This window comes from Panthera leo, chromosome E1 (assembly GCF_018350215.1).
Source record: "Panthera leo isolate Ple1 chromosome E1, P.leo_Ple1_pat1.1, whole genome shotgun sequence".
Classification (NCBI taxonomy): domain Eukaryota; kingdom Metazoa; phylum Chordata; class Mammalia; order Carnivora; family Felidae; genus Panthera; species Panthera leo.
This window is the reverse complement of record NC_056692.1, coordinates 20,427,777-20,453,245: the sequence shown is the minus strand read 5'-3', so window position 1 is coordinate 20,453,245 and position 25,469 is coordinate 20,427,777. Positions and strand designations below refer to the sequence as shown.

At 41.8% G+C, this 25,469-nt stretch overlaps 1 protein-coding gene across 1 annotated transcript in view; it reads left to right on the top strand.

The window, feature by feature from the left end:
• The window catches only part of MYO1D (myosin ID), a 357,670-nt gene that overhangs the window by 183,296 nt on the left and 148,905 nt on the right, over positions 1–25,469 (top strand). The window contains exons 17-19 of the mRNA XM_042916054.1: positions 13,888–14,111; positions 20,065–20,209; positions 20,756–20,860. Coding sequence (XP_042771988.1) covers positions 13,888–14,111; positions 20,065–20,209; positions 20,756–20,860 — 474 coding nt within the window. The remainder of the gene's footprint in view (positions 1–13,887; positions 14,112–20,064; positions 20,210–20,755; positions 20,861–25,469) is intronic.

Sequence of the window (25,469 nt, the reverse complement as noted above, 5' to 3'; positions counted from 1 at the left end):
TCAAGGAGAGTCATTTTCAGAAAGAAGTCCTTGGATGTTTTCTCAGAAGAGTGAGAAATTTCCTTCCTCAGAACCACCTGTCCAAATTCTTCTTGTGTTTTATTGGCTTGACCCAAAAACCATGGCCAGGAGATGGTAAAGGGCAAAATGCTAAGAAATCTTCACAAATGTAATAAAAGGTTGGCTTATTTTCATATATAAAAAGCCCTTACAAATCGTTATGTAAAATTATGAGTGTGTGATAGGTAAAAAAAAAAAAAAAAAAAAAAGGAATGAGGAGATATTTCACAAAAGAAACCTTTCAAATAGCTGGTGAATTTTAAAAAGTTGAATAACACTAATAAAGTAATTTCGTCATAGCAACAATATATTATCAGTTTAGTCACTTCTTTTTATAAATTAGTTTTAATTTTTTAATGTTTATTCATTTTTGAGAGAGAGAGAGAGCATGAGTGGGGAAGGGGCAGAGGGAGGGAGACACAGATTCTGAAGCAGGCTCTAGGCTCTGAGCTGTCAGCACAGAGCCCAACGCGGGGCTTGAACTCACGAACTGCAAGATCATAACCTGAGCTGAAGTCAGACACTCAACCGACTGAGCCACCCAGGTGCCCCTAGTCACTTCTTTTTAACTGTTCACATGGTAGAGTTTGGAAATGGGAACTTTAGTATGTGGTAGGTGAAAACAACAGCAATTCTGTGTCTAGAACCTCGTAAACCATTTATATGCATGAATTTAGGTATGATGATACCACTAAAATGATATTCATGATTGCCAAAAAAGAAATAGAAAATACTCTGGGGTGCCTGGGTGGCTTAGTCAGTGAAACGTCTGACTCTCGGTAAGAGCTCAGGTTGTGATCCCAGGGTCGTGGGATGGAGCCCTGCATTGGATTCCACACTGACAGTACAGAGCCTGCTTTAGATCCTCACTCTCCCTCTCTCTCTGTCCCTCCTTGGCTTGCTCTCTCTCTCTCTCAAAATAAATAAACACCAAAAATATCTTACACCAATAGAATACGCCAAAAACAGAAAACACCAAAACTGTCTTACAGCAGACTATTGGTTAACTGAACCATGTGTATCTATCTGACTGAGTACCATCAGGTCATTCAGAATCACATTACAGGAGGCTTTTTGATCACATGGGAAAATGTACCTGGTGTATCAAATAAAAACCATTCCAGAGCATTTTATGATTATTATGTGGCCCCAGTTTTGTATAAAATATGTATTTAATCATAAAAGAAAATGATTCCATTTGACTACCTAAAACTGAACGAAGAAAACAGAAAAACCACTTCTGGATGGCAGTATACCATAAACAGAATCAGAAGGTCACCTCCTGGAAACAGATTTAAAACACCATTGACAAAAGGATCATCCCTTTCATTTATAAAGAGCTCATATAAGTCAATAAAGACAAGTGAAAGAAAATGGATTAAAAAGACTAGAAATACACAGTTCATGAAAAAGAGTTACAAATGACAGATAAAAATATAAATTTATTTGAGGTGCCTGGGTGGCTCAGTCCGTTAAGCGTCCAACTCTGATCTCAGCTCAGGTCTTGATCTCAGGGACGTGAGTTGAAGCCCTGAGTGGGGTTCCACGCTGCATGTGATGCCTACTTTAGAAATATATATTATGCTAAGCAAAGTAAGTCAGAGAAAGACAGATATCACATAATTTCACTCATATGTGGAATTTGAGAAACTTAACAGATGATCATAGGGGAAGGGAAAGAAAAACAAGATAAAAACAGAGGGAGGCAAACCGTAAGAGACTCTCAAATACAGAGAACAAACTGAGGGTTGATGGGGGTGGGGAAAATGGGTGATGAGCATTAAGGAGGGTACCTGTTAGGATGAGCACTGGGTGTTATTTGTAAGTGATGAATCACTGGATTCTACTCTTGAAGGCAAGTCTACACTGTATGTTAACTAACTTGAGAATGAATGAATGAATGAATGAATGAATGAATGAATGAATATGTGTGTATGTATATGTATATCTATATATAACATATACATATATATGTATATAAATATTTTTTAAATAGATTCTAGAGAAGTTCATTGAAAAATTAATCACATTCCTACTGACATCAATTTTAGATCTGTTGTGACTTGCTTGGTACATAACTAAGAAACTTCACTTTTCAAATATTGTATTACAAAATATTTTGGGGGGAAGAAATGGTAGGAGTTCTTACAAGATTATGTTTCTAGTAGGATTTTCAATAATAATAATAGTTACAGCTATGTGGGCAAATGTAAAACCTCAACATCACTGAGCATATCTAGCATTTTACTTTATCTAGATCTTTCTCTAAATAGTAACATCTCTTTCTGTGTCACCACATTATTCTAGCATGAACTACATACTAATTTGATCCCATGTATCGCCCGCTCTTATAAATCATGCACTCAATGCCATTGTATTGGGGTGGGGCGGTAATTGAGTTATGACCAGTAATGGTCTTCATAGTTTCTTAATCCTATTATGTTCAACCTGTGTAAACTTGAACTGTCAAAAAAGTATCTGTCCTTATTAAGTGTACATTTTCTTATGCTATTCCCCCTTACACTAAGTACAGTCTAAGACAGGGAAATGAAAAGAGGAAGAATATTTCTTGTTCACCCTAAGTATTCCAAGCACCCTTGTCCAGATTATTTCTTTCCCCCAAGAAACATCTTTCCCCAATATCCCTGTCATGGTGAGCACTGGTAACTGTGGTATGCTGGGGCACAGGGATACGTTGAGGAGCACTCGTCTAAACACAGCCCTGCACTGGTAACTGATGGCATGCTGAGACACAGGGACACACTGAGGAGCACTCGTCTAAACACAACCCTGCTAGCAACATCTTACATTGCCTAGAACCAGAGCCAGGCTGTTAGCAAGAGTTGTGAACGTGGGTTGCATTCCTCTGTAGAAGCAGAGATCTCACGTCTGGAAAATGAGTGTTCCCCAAAGTCAAGCATTTGCCAGTAGAAATATGTTAATGTGTGACTCAAAGAAACTTAAGTCAAATATATTCCTTGTGGTTTTTCTTATGGGGAATTATTAGAGAAACTTATAACAGCATATTTCAAAAAGAAGTGCTTTTCAAATACCTATATTTTTTAACTTTATCTTGAGAAAGAACAAGCATGTGAGCAGGGGAGGGGCAGAGAGAGAGAGGGAGAGAGAATCATAGCACAAAGCTCAGCGCGGGGCTCGAAGCCATGAACTGGGAGATCAGAACCCGAGCCAAAATGAAGAGTTGGATGCTTAACCAACTGAGCCACCTAGGCACCCCTTAAATACCTATTTTTAATGTACATCACGTGTCTAGCACAAGGCCTGGCACATAGCAGTAAAATAACGTTGTCTCTCCCTTCCCTTATGAGTAGTAACAGTAATCACAGGGAAACCAAAGATTGTGGTTGTCAATTCCATGTGTACTTTGGATTGGAAAGAAACTTTGAATAAATTTTTCTTAATTTTTTCTTAAATTTTTCTCATTACCGGTAACTATTTAACAGAATACTAGTGCTTGCTTTTTTAAGTTAGCTAATACAACACCCTCACTTTTCAGGTGAAGAACCTGAAGCCTCCAAAATTTGACTGAAAAATTCTCCCAGTAGTCCAGGGGAACGCCAGCCTCTTGCTCCGGGTCAGGACTCTTTGTACTCCACCCCCAGACTGTGCTAGTCAGGGAGCTGTCCCTCTGGGCAGTGCTGGACTTCTTGAAAAAGTCTCACTGTGGCTGAGGATTCAAGCTTTGTTACATGACTGGATCTTACTTTTTAAGGAATTAGTTGTAGCTGTTTTCCAGAGATCTCATAGGCATTTTTTCTAGGATATCATGGGTATCTCCTCTCTTCCTTCATATTCCCTACGGATGCTACTCATACAGTAGGAATTTAGGAAATTCTTGTAGAATGAACCAATGCTCAAAATAATGCTATGCCAAAGCAGCATATTTTGGGATGGTATATCTTGACTCCCTTCCAAATGAGTAATCTGTACACAAAGGATTCTGTAGTCAAATATGTTTTTTACTTTCTGTTGAACAAAGTTAAAATAGATTTATTTACATGAAACTTTTCAGAGCTTTTAATATGCTAAATGTGCATCATGACTTTCCCAAAAGAAATTACAGTGTGCAGCTTTCCTGGATTTAATGAAAATGGAGCTCTTTTTCAGAGAGCATTTCAAAGGCCCTGTGTCCCAGAATTCACTTTTGGAATGCTATAGAAAAGAATGTTAGGATGAACCATTGGCAGGTCCTTTCAAATATTAGTTATTATGTGAGCTTTTGCATGGTCTAGGGAACCATTTAAAATTGAGATCATTTGCAAGCATCTGAAAGCAAAGGTCTACTGGGTTACCTTTTTAAGGAGTCCTGCATGTTTTAAATACTAAACATAAAGGAAGAAAAGTCAGGACATTTGTTACACAAGGTAAAAGCCCAACTTGTACCTATCAGTATTAGATGGAGGTAGATCTGGGGGTGGACAAAGCAGTAGACACCTTCAGACAAAGCTGAAACATCCCTAAGATGCCTCATCGGATCTGTTCACATGCCTACACACGTGTCCAGAGCCTATTGTTCTCTGTCAAAAAGCAGATTTGAGATAGCCTTGACCTCAAGAGATTTTGAACGTGAGTTATCAATTTTATACACTCTCTTTCAAGAAAACAAAGTCAAACCAGAGAGAGCAGTCACTTCAGCACAGTGCCACATAGTGTTTACATTTGAACAGGGCTGAATCCTGAAAGGCTCATCGGAACTATTTAACCCGTTAGCTGGAGTAATTTTATTTTTAATTGTCTTCAACGTTTTGTTTTGTTTTTTTTTTTTTTATTTATTTTTGGGACAGAGAGAGACAGAGCATGAACGGGGGAGGGGCAGAGAGAGAGGGAGACACAGAATCGGAAACAGGCTCCAGGCTCCGAGCCATCAGCCCAGAGCCTGACGCGGGGCTCGAACTCACGGACCGCGAGATCGTGACCTGGCTGAAGTCGGACGCTTAACCGACTGCGCCACCCAGGCGCCCCTTGTCTTCAAAATAATTGCATGTGGGGCTTTGATAGAGTTAATGCTCAGCTGGTCTTCTGACACTAATTGACCAAGAGGTCCAATTGCTTCTTGAAGCTACAGTTGCAAGTAGGCCGTCAGATCGTGGTATCATCATAGTAAAGAAGCGATTAGCAGGCAGTATTGTGTAGACTGAAGAATTATGAGGCCGCCATTAGCCAGATCCATTCTGGACAAGGCTGTGTATAAAATGTATGAGTCCTAAATGAAGGTTTACAAGTCAGCTGACTTTGCAAGTTAGCCAGACGATGATAAAGCAGCTGAGGGATGGTAAATTACACTCCACCAGGCATACACAAGCCTACACACACTCTACTAAGTTCATCAGGACAGCTTATAATGATCAGACTCACATCTTTCTTTCTTTGTTTCTTTCATTCGTTCGTTCGTTCTTGTCTATCTTACTGGTTTTACATTTGTTTATTGACTAAAGCTTTGGTTATTTCATTACTTCTTAATTTCCCCCTATGTCCTCGAGATGCTATTAATTTATCTATAAAACTAAAGAATTTTGTGTCTAAATATATGCCAAGAACCTACAAATTCTATCCACTCAGTCTTATTTTCTTGTTACATACTAACCTGCTATTCTGGTAAAAACATTGGCACTGGCACTTCGTAAATAGTACTTTAAGTCTTTATTCATTTTATCCTTCATAGAATATTTGAGTTGAAGAAGAATAACTTGGGAAGATGTTACTGTCTTTGAGTCTTTTTAAAAAAATAACTCCTAGAAGAGGCCAATCCTTCATTAATCAATCAGTCATGAAATATCCACAATAGGATGCAACCATCATATTCTACAGTAGTTCCCCCTTGTCCACAGGGGATACATTTCAGTATCCCCAGTGGGTACCTGAAACCATAGATAGAACTGCACCCTATATATACTGTGGTTTTTTTCCCCATATGTACATACCTGTGATAAAGGTTAATTTACAAAAAAGTACATAAGATATTAATAACCATAACTAATAATAGAGCAATTATTATATTATAAAAGTTATATGAATATGGACTCTGTCTTTCAAAATATCTTATTGTGCTGTACTTACCCTTTTTCTTATGATGATATTATGAGGTGATAAAATGCCCATGTGATGAGATGAAGTAAAGTGAATGACATTGACCTTGTGATACAGCATTAAGCTACTATTGACTTTTTGATGATACCTCTGGAGTACCGTCTGCTTCCACACTGTGGTTGACTGTGGGTATCTGAAAACGCAGAAAGCAAAACCATGGATAAGGGTGGGGGGAACTACTGTAATTTGATGGGGTATGTGGATAGATTTTGTGGATTTTACAGTTTGCTTATAGTTCAACCTGTTACCTAAATAAATTCTTCTCTACAACTCTTTAACAATCAGAAACTGTCAGAACTCTGCCAGAATAACTATCTGGGGAACTTAAGTTTAGAAACATAGGAAAGATGCTTCTCCCAAAAGTTGTCCCTAGGCATGGAGGGCCTGGGGAACTGAAATTTTGAAGGGTTCTGGTTGTGGAAACCAAGAGAATATCCAATTCAGAGTACTGGGGAACTGTTTGAGAACAGGACAGAAAGGGCACAACCCCCATGAGTACTAGAAAACAAAAACAGAAAAACAAAACACAGAGAACCGGGTGGGGGGGAAGGAAAGCTGACCTGTGTTTATTTCTGAGACTAAGCTGAAGATACATAATTGACCTACTTCTTAATAAAGCATAACCTAGAATCCTACATATTTTGCAAAATGAATCTTGTACTTTAATGACAGCCAGATGTTGCTTTGAAATGCCTGACCACTGAGGAAGTATGCACCAGAGAAAAACATGGTAGAATTAAGATGGTGTTATAAAAACATCTGCTTAAACATGACAGATTGTGTTTATATCCACCCCTCTCAAAACCCCTAAAAATGAGCAGTAAGGGATAAAAATGGTAGAAACCCACAAGGACAAATAGAACCATTGTAGCAACAACAGACAAGAGCAACAACATCAACATAATTTTAGAAGTAAGTGGATGTGTGATTAGTCCCCCAAGCAGGTGGAGAAAGCTGACATCTAAAGTGCCTGCAGAGAAGAAGGCAGACAGGTAAGCCAGTTTACCCATCCACAGGACTGTAGAAAATTCAGGAGTGGGAAGGGCCAAGAACCTCTGGAGGTAAGGGTAAGGAGGAGAGCTGAAGGAGGAAGTTGGTTGACAATCTGTATGAAAAGCAAAATAAAGGTCTCCTCCCAGACCTCACAAAGCCAGGTGACGACCTCAGTCTCATTCTGGTAGAAGAAGCTTACTCTGAAAAAATAGAACCAGAGAAGCTCTGGGCTCTGGGGAACACCAGGCACAGTGGAGGAGAGGAGTCGGGCACCACATTGAAACCAAGGAAATTAAGTGAAAATCTGGATTCTAAAGATTCCCCACCGCCCCACCCCCACCCCCACCCCATGCCTCTTTACTCAGAATTCTGGCAGCAAAGAGGAAAAACACTAAGACACTGACATTCTGGAGTTCCTCACAGATGGTCCCCACCTAATTACTCTATGTATTAAAGCTCCCATTCATAAAGCACATACACAGATTTTTTGAGTGGCATTCCGTAATGGATGGCCAAAGATCCCCAGACATTTGGACATTTGAGGAAGGCCTCTAGCACAAAAGGCTGAGACCAAGACAAATGGGAGAATAAGGGACTTAGAAGTAATATACAATGCAGGGAGCAGTGTAAAAAGTAAAACCATGATTCATATCCACAGAGAGGAAAAATGAGATGTTGCTTTTGTTAACCAAGAGCAATGTGCTTTTAAAAGAAATATTTGGAGAACACAGATAAGCTCTTGAAAATGGAAAACATGACAGCCAAAATAAAAGATTTAGTATGAGGCTTGGAAGATGAAGGTGAAAACATTCATTCATTCAGCAGATACTATTGAGAGGCTACTGTGTCCTTGACATTATTCTAGGCAGTGGTGTATCATCCGTGAGCGAAAAAGACAAAGAGCTCTTGGCCTGGTAGAGCTTACATTCCAGTAGGAGAAGAGTGTAAACAGTGCAATAATACGTGAGTTCCATGGTGTTGCAGAGGGTCAAGTGTTAGAGGCAGGAGAAAAAATAGAGCATGGTAAGAACAGAGAGTGCCAGAAGGGGAAGATGGAGACAAGTTGAATTTTAAATGGATGGTCAGGGCCAGGCTCACTGGGAAAGTGACCACTGAGCAAGGATGCAGAGAGAGAGAGTGAAGAAGTTGGCCGGGTGATATCTGGGGGGAAGATCATTCTGGGCAGAGGGAGCAATTAGCAGAAAGGCCTGGACTCGGGGCGCCTGGGTGGCTCACTCGGTTAAGCATCTGACTTCAGCTCAGGTCACGATTTCGTGGTTCGTGAGTTCGAGCCCCATGTCAGGCTCTGTGCTGACGGCTGGGAGCCTGGAGTCTGCTTTGGGTCCTGTGTCTCCCTCTCTCTCTCTGCCCCTTCCCCCACTCATGCTCACTTGCTCTCTCTGTGTCTCTCTCAAAAATAAATAAACATTAAAAAAAAAAAAAAAAAAAAGAAAGAAAGGCCTGGACTCAAGAGGGTGCTGGCCTGTGTGAGGGGTGTTGGTGGAGGAGTGGGGGGGGGGGTGGGTAGCTGGGGGTAGATGGCAGGGTGGCTGGCCTGTGTGGGAGGGGGGGTGCCAGGGTGGCTGCAGTTGGCGGGGGCGGGGGGTAGGTAACCACACCAGAGAACGTGGGGCCTTGTAGGTTAGTGTGGGGGCTTTGGTTGGCTGTTACTCAGGGAAATGCAGAATGGTGGCAAAGTTTTAAGCAGAGAAGTGACATGATCTGATTTTGGTCTTGAAAGGATCACTCTGGCTACTGTGTCGGCAGAGTCAACTACAGGGGGTAAAGGTACACAGGAGAGGAATTGGATTCTCTCAGTAGCAAGGATGTATCCACTGTTCTCTGATGGTCTCTCTTTGTACCTGGGCTATTCCGAGTCAGCCTCTCTGTTTGCCTCTGTCCTTTTTCCTACCTAAGAAATGACTTGCTGGCCCTCTCCCCTGTCAGCCTGCCTTCTGCTTTATATCTTCGGATTAACTTTCCCTCCCAGATCCCACTGTGTCTCCTTCAGCTTTCAGCTTCCACTCTTGCATCATATCCTAAAACACATAGTATCTAGTTAGTTCCTCTTTAATGTTAATACCGTTTTAACAAGGGCCCCTTTGGCTCCCTTGTTTTTTCGTTGAACCTCTCTAGACATATGCAAATAAATATTAAACATTTGCTTATTGAATGTAACATTTAATTCTCTGCTTTCTGACATTCCATCATGAGGCAAAGTCCTCTACAGTCACAAGCTTTATATGACTCTCGAAAAACCCAACAGCTTAAGCTGCTTTAAACAAAGAGGGAAGTGGGAAAATCAACAACATCCCTCCCCTGCAGAGACTAACAAACTCTTATGGGAGTATATCTGTTTAAACCAAATATGCTTAGATTACAAGGAAAAATACATGAATAATTTTTTTCATGTAGTCCTTTTCCTCTGTAGTTTTTCAATGCTACTTTTTCTCTGAGTAAAAAAACTAAAGTCTAAGGGACTTCTGATAAAGTTGGCACTATACCCGCAGGCTCACAAAAATTTCTTTCCCCAAAATTTGCTGAAATTAACAAAAATGTAAAACTTCCAAAGAACATGCTGTGAACCCCAAAACCAAGAAAAGATCCCAACTTCATATCATTAGCTGAAAAATGCCACCCAGAAAAAGAAAAGTGGGACCAAACTGAACGAAGGTACTAAAAAGATCAATACATTCTTCAAAGAGAAGAGTGGAACATGGAAAACTACAAGGAGGGAATTCTGAAAAGTCTCATTGCTTTTGCTGGTGTTGGCATTGAGTATAGGTGTGCCAGAGGGAAGGCTTGGAATAATCCACACGCCGTCTAGGGATCCCTTCTTCCATCAAGAAGACATTCTCCCTCAGGCAAGAAGAGTCCAGAAGGTTTACCATCCTTCCTTGCCTCTGATATATCAATAAGTGGCCAAGGAATAGGGGAAGCGCCTATTAGAAATAATATTAGGGCTGAATCAAGAGAAAGCTCCACAAGACATGGAAAAAAAGAATAGCTGTCCTCAATCAAGCTATGAGATTACAAGACACCCCAGACTCGGTGAAGCAAACTTCTGGTGCATTTCTTTTCTTTTTCTTTTTTTTTCTTTTTTTCTTTTTAATGTTTGTTTTGAGAGAAAGAGCCAGAGTGTGAGCAGGGGAGCGGCAGAGAGAAAGGGAGACACAGAATCGGAAGCAGGCTCCAGGCTCTGAGCTGTCAGCACAGAGCCCGACGCGGAGCTCGAACCCACGAGTGAAATCATGACCTGAGCCAAAGTCGGACGCTCAACCGACTGTGCCACCCAGACGCCCCTGGTACATTTCTTTACTCTTAAGGAAGGAGCTCTATGGCAGCTACCTCAAGCCCCAGCTCTCTTTTCCTTCCTCTTGGGCAACCGGGAGACTAGATAAAGCATATAAATAATGGACATCTGGTCCACATTACAGGTGGAAGAATGAAACAATACCCAATCCAACACTATTTGGGGGCAGTTAGTAGGCTGAGAAAGAATGGCTCACATTCATTAGAGTTTCCAGGACGCACGGACACGCGACTGAGGCAAAAAGTCTTCACATACAAAAAAGTAACACAGCCCGCTGATGACAAAGAATAGTCATAACTACCCGTGCTTATTGAGTACTGGCTATCTACCAGGCATTGTTTTTTAAGGGTTTTATGTGTATTAACGCCTTCAATCTTCACCATACGGGTACAAGCTAAGCACCATTGTCATCTCTGTTTCACAGGTAAGAAAACTAAGTCACAGAGAAGTTAAGAAGCCGGCCCAAGTGTACCCAGGGTTTGAACACAGGCATTCTGTGTCCAGAGCCTGTTCTCAGCCCCTCTGCTCTTGCCCTCCAAGACACAGCATTTTAGACAACTGCTTTACTCTCAAGGAAATCAAAGAGAACAGAAATTTACAGGACATGCACCCTTTCTTGGAAGCTATTGGAGGGAGGAAAACCAAGAAAAAGGAAGACAAAACCTCGGGGATCCAATATGGGAAGAGTAGTTTAAAAAGTTTCTGGGATAGGAACTGTGCCCTAGGCCAAAGGGGCATAAAGGATACAGGGAATATCAAAGAAAAAGACAGGTGATGTACTCGACAATCAGAAAAGTCATCACTGATCATTTGATGGATCTGTTAGAGCACTGTCAAAAATTAGCAGTAGGTATATAGAAAGTAAAGCAGGTTTTTAAAATGAGTCAGTTATTAACTATAAGCAAGCACGGATTTACATGACAAAGTAAAGCGCAGAGATAGAGCGAATCTATATGTAACATATTTAGTGTATATTTTATGTAAATCATTTGTGCATTATATAATAGTATAACGTGTAATGTAAATACTATCGACGTAAATGTTTGATGTGATTATTATTGGGATGATAAAGGAGAGGTAAGAGGGAGGTGAGAGAGCCAAATCACCAATGTCTATAATCTGGATAATGTCCAAAGGGATCAACCAAGAAATAACAGTATATGTGCATTATTTGTTACTACTGGAAGCAGTAGTTAGAACAGTTGTGTGGACTGAGACTGTGAGGTGGGGCAGTGGGATCAGGTGGGCGAAAGGAAAAGCTGCTGTCTTTTTAAATCAGCATTTGATTTGTAAAATACCATCTGACTTTTTTAACTAGGCAAAACCCAAAGAAGCCAAAAACAAAGATGAAATGTTGTTAAACGTTAAAACCTCCCCCTGAAGAAGCACTTACTTATAAAATGCTTTTCCCCCCACAAATTACTAAAGAATTAAACCAAAAACATTTTAATGAGAAACTCTGTGAACCCTCCTTAAAAATTAAAAATTGATTTCCTATACAGGTATGGCTCCAGGGAGTCTTAATTGCCTTTCTGTTAAAGAGAAAAGCAACCAACAATATGAAACTTTGAAAAGTGTGTTTTGTTTAAGAAATTGAATCACAGACTTCCACCCTGTAATTGTATTCTTTTGGTTTTTCAAGATGCTAAAGAAGGGACCTTTATTTTAGCACTAGGGTGGAGGCGTAACAAAGCCATCTGCATGATGGATTTGGCGACAGGGAAGAGAGCCATTTTGGCTAAAAAGGGTTGCTGTACTGACGCCACGTGCAGAAACAAGTTTTCCCTGCCTCATGGTCTTTATATATTCTGTTTATACGTGAGCTCTAGGTTCCCATCGCAAACTGCTCATGTGTCGTGTTTCCCTTACATAGCATGGCTTTTCTTGACTCGTTGGTTCCTCTTCGGGGTCCCTTGGTGACCTCACATGTCGCTTGCAAAAAAAAAAAAAATCTATCCGTATCATGCAGCAGGCTGAAAAAAGGAGAACATCGCAAACACGTATGATATGCCAGTTTAGGAGTCGGCATGAAGAAATCCTAAAATGACTGTAATAAAGGAGGCATTACACAAGGTTTTCTGAGAAATTGGTGGGCACAGGTGGGGATTTAAGAGGAAATGAAAGAAACCTGAGGGAGTCTGGGAGCCCATACTGTGGGCTTTGAACTAGAGGTTGAAAATCTTGGTCCTGGGAGGCTGGAGACGGGGTGGGGTGGGGGGTGGGGGGTCAATACCAACAGCCCAGGAACTGGAACGGCTAATTAATTAGCAACAGTAACTATCAACCAGAACGTGATGGCAGTGTGTACGAGCAGTTTGTTGAAGAAAGTGATGCATGTAGTTTGGGGTCTTGGAGACTGTAGTAGCAAATAAGAAAGAGAAAGGGGTTTATGCTGGAAGTCTTGTAGAAGGAGTAAGTTTTGGTGGTGGAGGGGAAGAGCCAACAATGAAGTAGAGATTATGCCAAATTCCTTTTTACTTGAGAGACTGAGAAGTACAGGAATGTGGGCAGAGGATCCTGAAGGAAAAGCATAGGAACCTCTGATTTCACCATGCTTGGGTAAAGCAGGCACAGAGACATTTATATATTGTGTAATTGATTTCTGAGCACAGAAAAGATGTTAAAAGATTCTTGGTCATCTGGTTTACCCTTTCCCTGGGATTACATCTAAATTTACACAGCACCTGGGGAGGGGAGCCGCACAGGCTGTGTAGAAGTCCGTTTGTAAATGCAGCGTGAGGGGACACTAGCGGCCAGTGATGTAGTCTGTGTAAAGCTAGGTTTCATTAGAGAACTGTAGACGTTGATGGCTTTTGGTTCTGACTCATCCTGCTTCCTTTCAGCATCCTTAAAATATTTGTCCAGAGGGGCGCCTGGGTGGCTTGGTTGGTTGAGCGTCCGACTTCGGCTCAGGTCATGATCTTGTGGTCCGTGAGTTCGAGCCCCGCGTCAGGCTCTGTGCTGACCGCTCAGAGCCTGGAGCCTGTTTCAGATTCTGTGTCTCCCTCTCTCTCTGCCCCTCCCCTGTTCATGCTCTGTCTCTCTCTGTCTCAAAAATAAATAAACGTTAAAAAAAATTTTTTTTAAATAAAAAAATATATTTGTCCAGAGACATTTGCATTTTGGCTTTCTTCTCTTCATGACTGTTCAAGGACTCTGCTTCAGAGTCAGCACACAGCCCGGTGGATGTCATGAACAGGTAGACCACTGAAGCCAATGACCAACGTGACTCCTGACGCCATCTGTTGGTGGCAGGCGGAACTGACGTGCTTTGTCCCTGCCTGATTTTGTTGGCAATACGCAAGATCCCACGTTGGTACTTCATAAGTAGAGGAGTGTATACAATTTCAAAGTCATGTACTACTGACTGAGCCAGCCAGCAACACTTTTCTCTTTCTTTCTCCGTTGTGAAGGTGTGGCGAGGCACGCTAGCCCGCATGCGGTACAAGAGAACCAAGGCAGCTCTGACGATTATCAGATATTACCGACGTTACAAAGTGAAGTCCTACATTCACGAGGTTGCCAGACGCTTCCACGGCGTCAAGAGCATGAAGGACTACGGGAAGCATGTGAAGTGGCCAACCCCACCTAAAGTTCTTCGCCGTTTTGAGGAGGCCTTACAGGCAATTTTTAATAGGTAAGAGCCTGCTGCTTCAATTTATGGTAACACACTTAATATATAAAGTCACAAATCTGAGACCGTGGTATTGGCCCAGCCATCTGCCCATGTGACTTTTACCTCATGTCTTCAGGTCTGAAGGTTTTGCTTTCAAAGGGCATCTGTTTACCTCTCAAAATAGCGGAACCTGTTTGTATTTTTCCCTGTGTCAGCACACAGCTGACAGCAGTGTGCACAACCCCTGAATCATGCCATAGTTAAGCTGTTACATGCTATCTCTTTCTTTTATGAGCAAGAAATAACTATTTATTAAAATCACCACATAAAACTCAAACCAGAAAGTCTGTTAATCCTTTGCTTCTCTATCCTGGTTATGAAACATACCAAGGAGTTTATGAAACTTACCGATGCCCACATCCTGCCTCCAGAAAGTCATGTTTAACAGAACCAGGGAGGGGACCCAAACAGAGGTCCTTTTTTTTTTTTCTTTGAGAGAGAGAGGGAAAGAAAGAGGAGTGCAAGTGGGATAGAGAGAAAGAATCTCCAGCAGGGTCCACACCCAGCACAGAGCCTCACGAAGGGCTCAATCCCACGACCCTGGGATCATGACCTTGGTTGAAATCAAGAATCAGACGCTCAACCAACTGAGCCACCCAGGCATGCCAAACAGAGGTTCTTTCTTTTTTTTTTTTCTTTTCTTTTTTTTTTATTTTATTTTATTTTTTTTTTAATATATGAAATTTACTGTCAAATTGGTTTCCATACAACACCCAGTGCTCATCCCAAAAGGTGCCCTCCTCAATACCCATCACCCACCCTGCCCTCCCTCCCACCCCCCATCAACCCTCAGTTTGTTCTCAGTTTTTAACAGTAAACAGAGGTTCTTTCTAAAGTTTCCCAGATGACTTTAAAGTACAAGTGGAGGGGCGCCTGGGTGGCGCAGTCGGTTGGGCGTCCAACTTCAGCCAGGTCACGATCTCGCAGTCCGTGAGTTCGAGCCCCGCGTCGGGCTCTGGGCTGATGGCTTGGAGCCTGGAGCCTGTTTCCGATTCTGTGTCTCCCTCTCTCTCTGCCCCTCCCCCGTTCATGCTCTGTCTCTCTCTGTCCCAAAAATAAATAAATGTTGGAAAAAAAAAAATAATTAAAAAAAAATAAAATAAAGTACAAGTGGGAACGCAGTTGTTTTAAAGCAACCTTTTTTTTTTTTTAACACAGTAAATAAACACCCATGTAAAATCTAATATCTTTTCAGCTGATCTTCGTTTTTGGCAGGCTGCCCTGAATCCGAGTGTGTGGTTAGTTACTCACAGCTCCCTCCCCTTCACCACGTAGCCTGTTTGTTGCCACTGGGCACCAGGTACATTTAGCTGTGGCTTAGATACAGCCGTCCAGTCACACACACTAAGCTAGCAGTCTCAAATGTGGTCATGTGGCATTGAGGTATTTCCCAAAGAACACGATGAAATAATTGGCCTACTGAATGTAAAAGAACTAATTTCTAATTCTGTGCTAAATCAGATTTCATCTTCTTTTAGAATTAGCTCTGTATAACTGGTGGCAGATATCAAAAAATGTTTAAAAATGCAGAGGAAAAAAATGCTTTAATATGTATCCTATTTGCCTTTTGTAAAAAGAAAAAGAAAAGAAAAAGAAAGAGGAATGATATCTCATAAAAAGGAAAAAAATCAAACAGTAATTACTGAAAGCAAAATTACCTCTGTTCTCAGATCTAATACGATCAATGTTCACTGTAAACCTTGGCAGGCTTTTTAATGCACAGGTAAGTGTTTTTCATGAATGGTATCTGTAACCTGCACTTTTGACATAATTTAAAAAGTAGCTAAGCTGTACGTGAATACATGCTCACTATGGTTTTTTTTAAGTGAAATAATACGGAAATATATAGGATATCAAGTTGCAATTCTCCATACCTCCTCTCCTCCCCTCCATCGTATTTCCTTCCCCTGAGATAATCACTCATTAACAGTTAGTTTGCACCCTTATATATGTCTGTGTCTGTGCGTTTACAAACACATGCCCCCATGTAAGGGACAGCATGGTATAATGGTTAAGAACACAAACCCTGAAGCCTGGGTCCATGTTCAGTCTCTGTTGCTGCCTGGTTGTATAACCTTGGGCAAACTAGATAATCTCTCTGTGCCTCAGTTTCCATACCGTATTATGGTAAAAGTAGCATAATAGTAGTACCTGCTTGTAAGGTTGTTGAAAAGATTGAGTAAATAGAGCTATGAAGCATTTCAGATAGTAACTGACACATAATAAACACTGTAGAAATGTTTGTTCATACTAAGAGTGTGTATGCATATCACATATCATTTGAGACTTTTTTCCTCTCTTTTTTTACACAAATAAGGTTATATGACTACTTAAAATTTTTGGAGGGGCACCTGGGTGGCTCAGTCGGTTAAGTGTCTGACTCTTGATTTCAGCTCAGGTCATGATGTCAAGGTTCAGTGCATGAGATCGAGCCCTACGTTGGGCCCTATGCTGGCAGCATAGAACCTGTTCGGGAATCACTGTCTTTCCCTCTCTCTCTTTCTCTGTAAATAAATCAATAAACTGAAAAAAAAAATTGGGGTGGGGGGGGGAGACCTGTCCATGACAAGAAAGATCTATGTAGTATTTTTAATTGCCACCAAGAATTATTGATTTGACTGTGTTGCACTGTGACCTGTACAGTCTTCTTTTTAGATTTTGATGGTTTTGTATATGGCCTATAATTGATTAATTATTGCAAAATTCAGTTTATTCGTTTAGCAGATACTTACTCCAGGCCAACTGTGTCATGGTCACTGGCCTAGGTTCCAGGGATATGGTGACAAAAAATAAAGATATAAGAGATAGTCCCAGCCTTCTTGGGGCTTAGGTTAATGAGTACTTTGACAATAACGCATCTGCTGTGTCTGCTAACCTTGTGCACACACAGACACACGCGCGTGTGCACACACACTAAATGAATCCTGCCAGTTGTGTTAATCTTGTCCAAAGGCAGACTTTTTCTGTTAAGGGCCAGATAATAAATATTTTAGGCTTTATGGGCTACATATGGTCTCTGTCACATATTTTCCTTTGTTTTGCTCTGGTTTTGTCAAACATGTAAAAACTATTCTTAGCTCACGAGCAGCACAAAACCAGGCCATAGGCTGAATTTGGCACAGACTGTGGTTTACCAACCCCTGATGTAGTCACTGTATCCTACTTAATTTATTCTTAACTTTTTTGATCTGTGGACTACTGAGAAATTAAAGGATTCCACTCTGACCATGAGTTTTTGTTTGTTTTGTTTGTTTTCTAAAATTGCAGCCTGTCTAATCATGGTTAAGCTCGCTCCTGTTCCTCACAGTAATTCTTTTCCATTCTGGAAAGACTAGGAGCCTTCCTCATGCTCAGCTTTGTCCCCCTTACCATGTTGTCGAGACTGGCAATTTTTATGGCCTCCATAAACATGTTGTTGGGGGCTACATAGGTTTACAGATGACAGTTTACTTATCAGATGCCCAGCATGCCTCTGGAGTCAGTCATGTATAGGCCTTGTCCTGGGCCACTGTGGGTAGTGAAGAAGGGACAGACGGACTGGGCACTGAGGCCAAAAACAGACCAGCAGATAGAGCAAAGACGTCCCCCCACTGAGAATAAAATTTGGAACCTGAGGGCTAATTGGGGCAGTTGCTCAGCAAGCCGCTTAGTGTTATAGGATGTGCCCGTCACCAGTTGACCTTGACTATGACCACCAACTGCTCCCAGCCTGTCATTCTGCCAGCCTTTTGTGGAATGACCTTAGGACAGTCTGTCCCATTGGAGTGTCAGTTGGCCCCAGAGAGCAGAGAAGAGGATTTCACTCTTAGGCTGAGCCTTTACTTCTTCCATGGCTGTTGTTTTTGTATCCTGCTACCTTTGACGCTGTCTGCTGCAGCAGATGGCCCCATCTCACCACGGGCAGCCATTCTTTGTGCGGAGAACTGGCACATCTCCCACAGTGAGATCCTTCACCGCCTGTCCTGGCCACCAGCCCTGGCTACTTCAGGCCCAAGGACTGTCCGTGCCATTTCTGCTGAAGGGGTTCCTCTCCTCCCACCAAGTGGACCGCACAGTTCAGCACTGAGCCACCTCACCAGCAGCTCGAGCCCGTCTGCCTCGAATCTCTAAGAAATGCTTCATGTCTTTCAGTTCATTGATATCGTTCTCGTTTGCTGGTGCTGCTACAGAGTTTTTCCTCGTTTTTATATTTATTTGGTTATTTCAGTAGGAATTTAAGAGAGAAAAACAAACCTTTAGGCTCAAGTCACCCTCTTGAAAATGGAATACATCTTGGGCAAGTCTTAGATGGAAGCAGTCTAATATTTCGTGTACCTACTTAGGGGAGAGAGCACCGCCTCTCCATGTTAGGTGCGTCTCATCATCATGTCCTGAGGAAGCACAGCCAGAGAACCACCAGCCTGATTACTCCATCTGATAGAAAGAAGTTCTGGGGGCACCTGGGTGGCTCAGTTGGTTAAGTGTCTGACTCTTGATTTTGACTCAGGTCATGATTTCATGGTGCGTGAGATCGAGCCCCATGTCAGGCTCCATGCTGAGCATGAAGCCTGCTTAAGATTCTTTCTCCCTCTACCCCTGCTCTCTTTCAAGGAGCAGGAGAAGGAGGAGGATGAGATGGAGTTGGACATGTTGTTATTCTGGGTTTGCTTCCATTCCCCTGCTTTAAGACGGCATAAGTGCATGTAGGGCTCAGATGGCTCTGATAGAATAAAACCTTTGTGCTTGTTTTTCTCAATCAGGAATAGATTAACTTATGTTTTTAGTTACTTGGGCCAACAATCTCAGAGTCGTCTTTAAATTCTCCCTTATTCTCTTGCTCCCACATCTAATACATCGGCATCTCTCTTGGCATGTCCTTCAAAACACATCTTGGCCCAACACCTGTCTCTGCCTCTACCATTCCCTCTGCAATCCCAGCCATTGATCTCTCCCATGTGCATTACACAAAGAGCCTCCTACCCACTCCAGCCTTCTTTCACACAGCAGTTGGGATGATCCTGTAAAGCAGGGGTCAGGTCATGTCCCTTCCTTGTTCAGAACCTTCCAGTGGCTTCTAGTCTCATTCAGAGTAAAGGCCAGAGTCCTCACAATGGCCTCCGTGGCTGTGTGGATCTGTCCCTGGGCTCCTCTCTGGCCTCCCCACCTGCTCCCCTCCCCCACACCCTTCCTGCTGCAGCTTCACAGGGCTCCTCACTGGTCCCCCAACCCACTCAGCAGGTACACACTTTAGAACCCTTGCACTACTGTGCTCTTCCTGGAGAAGACGCTCTTGTTCAAATATCCATGTACCCCCCTCACTTCCTGAATGTCTCTGCTCACAGATCCTGATCAGTGGTGCCCCCCCAGACCTCCCTATATCAATAACACCCCAAACCCGTTCCTGCTCTCCACTGCACCCCTGTCCTTCCTTCCTTGCCTGAGTTTCTCCATAGCACTTAGCATGTCACTCATGCTTGTTGGTTTCTTTGCTGTCTGTCCCTGCTTCTAGAATGTAAGCACCTAGCAGAAAGGACCTTTATCCGACTGTTCACTGCTGGGCCTCCACCGCCCAGCATCAGGAGTTTAGTAAGTGCCTAGGAAGCATTTATTGATTGAATGAGTGATGAATCCAAACTCTGTGTGCTCTAACTATAACTGTTAGGAGAACCCACGTATCATGAAGTTCTAGTTGCTTTCAAAACACACAAATGACAAAGAAAGTTATGCAAATCTTTGTCTAACAAGCTCTGTGTATATTTTGGAGACCTTTGATTTTTGTTTGTTTGTTTGTTGGTGGTGTTGGTGTTGGTGTTGTTGTATTGAGTAGCATGCAAGTACTTTGGTTTAAATTCTGCTGAATGGCAGCTCAGTTATTTTGGGGAATGAATGGGATTGGGTTTGTAAATCCTAATATATTTCGTTTATTGACTTACAGATGGAGAGCATCCCAGCTCATCAAGAGCATGCCCGCCTCTGACCTGCCCCAAGTCAGGGCAAAGGTTGCAGCCATGGAAATGTTGAAAGGTCAAAGGGCCGACCTGGGGCTGCAAAGAGCCTGGGAGGGCAACTATCTTGCTTCGGTACGTCCAGGAGAACAAAGTACAATCGACTCCTGCTCCCTTTACAGGAAGGATTTACAGAAAGGGAAGAATTTTTCTGCAAGAATTTGTGGAAAGAACAAGACACCTACAGAAGCTAAACTTCTATAAGCGATAAGATACTAAACAAAAAGATTTTGTTGCTTCTAACTGCGCAATATTTGATGTTTCCCCTGCTTTAAGAAAGGTCGTCTGTGTCTCTGTGCCATATGTATTAGGTACACTCCACAACCTAATTTTTACACATTTAAACATTCCCTTGCATAAGTCAGCAGCTATTTTTAATTACCACCTTTATATTAATTATTCCCAAAGCAATATTTCATTCTCCCTCCCATCCCTTATTTTAAAAATTTTATAGGCCCTCCGGTATTATTGTAACACCCCTTTAGCTGCTCACCATCTGGGATGGGAGATAAAAGTGTGTGTGTGAAACTGAGCATGGTTACAAAGCAGGCAACCGAAAGATTCCCTTTTCATCTAAAATGCTAAGCAGACTCATTTTGTCATGTTTCCTTTTTCTTTCAGAAGCCAGATACACCTCAGACCTCAGGCACTTTTGTCCCCGTCGCAAATGAACTGAAACGGAAGGACAAATACATGAACATCCTCTTTTCCTGTCACGTCCGTAAGGTGAGGCGGGCTTGAAACAGACCTCCACGGGAAGAAAAGATGCATTCAGATGAACTTAACCTAGCCGTGACTGCAGGAAGACATCACACAAGGTCCATCCCTAGCTACACCACCAGTGAGCTCTGCCTGCCTGTGGGGAGGCATGGGTGTAATGGCTGACGTGACTTCGGCTTCAGGGATAGGTTCTGAAGCCTTTGTAAGGGAAGTGGAGATTTTTGGTAACTGTTTCTAGGGAGGAACCTCCCCGAGATCAGGGATTTGTATTTTACTGCATGTGAGTCTTTCCTAGCACGTGCCGGTCTACCTTGCATTTCATGGGCATTTAGTACCTTTTTTTTAATAATTATTTTTAATATTTTATTGATTTTTGAGAGAGAGAATGAGAGAGTGAGCACAAGTTGGGGAAGGGCAGAGGGAGGAGGTCAGAGGATCCAAAGCAGGCTCCAGGCTGACAGCAGAGAGCCCAACAAGGGGCTCAAACTCACGAATCACGAGATCATGACCTGAGCTGAAGTCGGATGCCCAACCGACTAAGCCACCCGGCACCCCAGATGGTCATTTAGTATTTTTTTTATACATGTTTTATTACTACTTTAACGGAGGGGAGGGAGGAAGGACATAGTTTAGAAAAAGGAGAAGGACAGAGAATTTGGGAGGTGGGGGAAGGGGGAAGTTATGAACTATGAATATAGTTGCTTATCTGAGGCAACACATGGGTGTGGACTGTTATTTACCTGCAGATGATGGCCTTGGGGCAGACAGAAGTGTGGAAGTTGGAGAGTGGAAGGCAGGGGACATAGTTGGTTTTTTAAAATTGTAGAATGCTTGTTTTCAAAACATACAGAGGACATTGCAATAATTAATAAAAGCATTGTGCAAAATTAAGCAAATAAACTTCAAAATATTAATGAAATGGGTGAATTTAAGAAAAATATTTCCTAGCTTGACCCCAGAAGAAATATTGACATAAATATGCCAATATATTCCCAAAGGAGGAATGAATTATCTCATAACAAAAGCCCAGGTTTGGGTGATTTTACAGTTGTTTTCTTTCAAATCTTGAAACAATACACAATTGCAATGTTATTCAGGTCAAAATAATGAAATATTTTTCCATTGTAAGTTTGGCAAACTTTAAGATGTTGATAGCAACCAGTGTTTGCAAGAATTTAGAGGAAACACTGTTGGTAGGAGGCCTTTTGAGTGAATAGTTTGGCAATAGCTATCAAAAATTTAAATGCTCAGACCACTTAATCTACGAATTCCACAACTCAAGATTTATTGTACAATATATTCACACGTATATCCAAAAATAGAGTTTTATATGTTGTAACAGCCAAAAAACTGGGAAAAAATTACATAAATATATGATTAGACAAACAAATAATTGTGTATGTGCACCGTAGAATACAGTGTAGCTATAAGATGAACAAAAGAAGGATAAATGTTAAAGAAACTTGAAACCATGGTTTTCCAGTCACTCACATCAAGCAAGGGAAGACGGCGATTCCTAAGATACAAGAAGTAAATGAGCGAGCCCTGCAGTTAGCTGGTTTACTTCCTTGAGAGACTTTCTAGTCTGTGGATGAGTGGGGAAGCCAAGGCAGAGCTCAGTAGACTCCGCTAGTGAAACAAGAGAGCTGAGCTGGGAGACATCACACAGCTGGAGTTTGCAGAGCAGAGAGCCAGAGAACAGCATGCTGCATAGGGGGACCTCCAAATAGCCTCAGAGCGTCCACAGCAGGTGTTCATCTGGGCGCTGCTCAGCATGTGCATCTGAAGCAACTACCCAAGGTCAGAGAAACAACCACCCCAAAGGGTAAGAAGCAACAATGGCCAGCACTCACCAAGGGTTGCAAATAGTACCTGCTCCCACCAACCTTTGGAAAAACCTCATGATTCATTGGATACCAGGGAGAGTACAGACAGAAATCTTGGCATTGCTCTTAGGGAGTAATTAGCCCTTGACTAAATGCTGCCCTAATCCCAGCCAGCAAATCTTGAAAACGTGACCCAAAAGAACCATACAGTTTCCAAGAAACCTGTGCCCCAGAACAAAGCTCAAAAATATTTATGGGAATGCAAACTCTCTAGCACCCAAAAGATAAAATTCAGAATTCGTGCCATTGGATCCAAAATTACCATGCTTACAAAACAGCAGGAAACTACAACCTATAATGAGAAGAAAAGTCAGTCATTCGAACTGATCCAGGACTGACATAGATTATAGAATTAAAAGACAAGGTCAGGGGCACCTGGGTGGCTCAGTCAGTTGGGCATCCGACTTTGGCTCAGGTTGTGATCTCATGGCTCGTGAGTTCGATCCCCGTGTCGGGCTCTATGCTAACAGATCAGAGCTTGGAGCCTGCTTCGGATTCTGTGTCTCCCTCTCTCTCTGTTCCTCCCCTGCTCACATTCTGTCTCTTTCTCAAAAATAAATGAACATTAAAACAAAAAAACAAAAGACAAAGTCATTAAAATAATTGTTATGCATATGTTACGGATAGGGATAAAAAACAGCCTCTAAGGTCTTTTTTTTTTTTTTAATTCACTTGATGAGATTAACAGCAGTGTAGATATTGCAGAAGAAAGATTTGTAAACTTGAAGATACAGCAATAAAAGTACCTGAAATGAGACACAATGAGAAAAGGGGGGGAAAAGATGCCACCACCTTAAAAAAGAGCAAAAAATTAGGACCCTGCAAGACAATGTCAAGTGGCCCAATACACATGCTTGTGGAGTCCCTGTAGGAGAGAAGAGAAGGGGGAAATTTAAAATATTTGAAAAAATAATGGCTGATAATGGCTGAAATTTTTTCAAATTTGATGAAAACTGCAAACTCTTAGACTCAAGAAACTCAACAAACCCCAAACACAAAGCAACATGAAGAAGGCTGTACCAAGGCACAACATGATCAAATTGCTTAAAAGCAGCGATAAAGGAAAAAAAGAGGGGCACCTGGGTGGCTCAGTCGGTTGAATGTCCAACTCTTGATTTCGGCTTAGGTCATTATCTCACAGTTTTTGGGATCGAGCCCCACATCGGGCTCTGTGCTGACAGTGCGGAGCCTGCTTGGGGTTCTCTCCCTCCCTCTCTCTCTGCCCCTCCCCTGCTTGCTCATGCTCTCTCTCACAAAATAAATAAGCATTTTAAAAAGAAAAAAAAGATGGAGGAGAAAGATGAGGATGCATCAGATTCCTTGTCAGAAAACAATGCAAGTGAGAAGATAGTTGGATGTGAGAGCTTCTTGTACTGAAAGAAGACAAAGGCTGTCAACCTAGAAGTCACCACCCACCGAATACATCTTTTAAAAACCAAAGTGACACGGGGGCGTCTGGTGGCTAAGTCTGTTAAGCATCCGACTTCAGCTCAGGTCACAATCTTACCTTTTGTGAGTTTGAACCCTGGGTCGGGATCTTGCTGTCATCATGGAACTTGCTTTGGATACTCTGTCCCCCTCTCTCTAAGCCCCTCCCCTGCTCATTCTCACTCTGTCTCTCTCTCTCTCTCCCTCAAAATAAATAAACTTAAAAAAATTTTAAATAAATAAACCAAAGTGAAGTAAAGACTTCTTCAGACTTATCCAAAAATATGCATTACAGGAAATGTTAGAGAATGTCCTTCAGAGAGAAGGAAAGTGATTCCAGACGGTAATATGGGGCATACACCAAGGAATGAAGAGTAAGGGGAATGGTGGCCACATGTGTAAATAATATTTTTCTTATTATTTAAATTTTGGGGGCAACTGGGTGACTTAGTTAGTTGAGCGTCTGACTTCAGTTAGGTTGTGATCTCACAGTTCATGAGTCTGAGCCCCACATCGGGCTCTCTGCTGTCAGCACAGAGCCCACTTTGGATCCTCTGTCCCCCTCTCTCTCTGCCCCTACCCCGCTTTTTCTCTCTCTCTCTTTCTCTCAAAACAAATAAATAAACTTTCAATCAATCAATCAATCGATCCCTGAAAAGACAATTGCATACCAATGCTCATAGCATTCTTCACAGTAGTTAAGGTAGAAACAACCCAAATGTCCACGGACAGATGAATAAAGAATACACGTATCCACACGATGGAATACTGTTCAGCCATAAAAAGGAATGAAATACATGCTACAGGGTGGATGACCTTGAAGATATTATCTGAGTGAATAAGACACAAAAAGACAAATACTGTATTACACTTCTGTGAAGTAATAGATTAGTTGCATTAATAGAGAAAGAAAGTAGAATAGTGGTGACCCCGGGCTGGGGTATTCAAATATTCTGAGGAAGAAGAGATCACCTCAATATGATACAGACTTTTTAACAAAATAGATAGTAACTTTTTTAAAACTCTGAATGAAATAAACATCACCAAGGAAAGCTTGTTGACAGTATGTTGGAGTCTAATTCTGAACTTATAGATCTAGAAACTCTTTTAGAAGTAAACCTGGAGTTGATCAGACAATCAAGAAATGGCTTTTGCTGACCAGAATCAGACACAAAACCATATATAAGCCACAATGTCAATTGGTGAATTTCACAACAGAATGTATCATTTTATTGAATTCTCATATCTACTATCTAGGGTACTCCCTTTCTAGTATCAAGCTATATGAGAAATTAGTAATC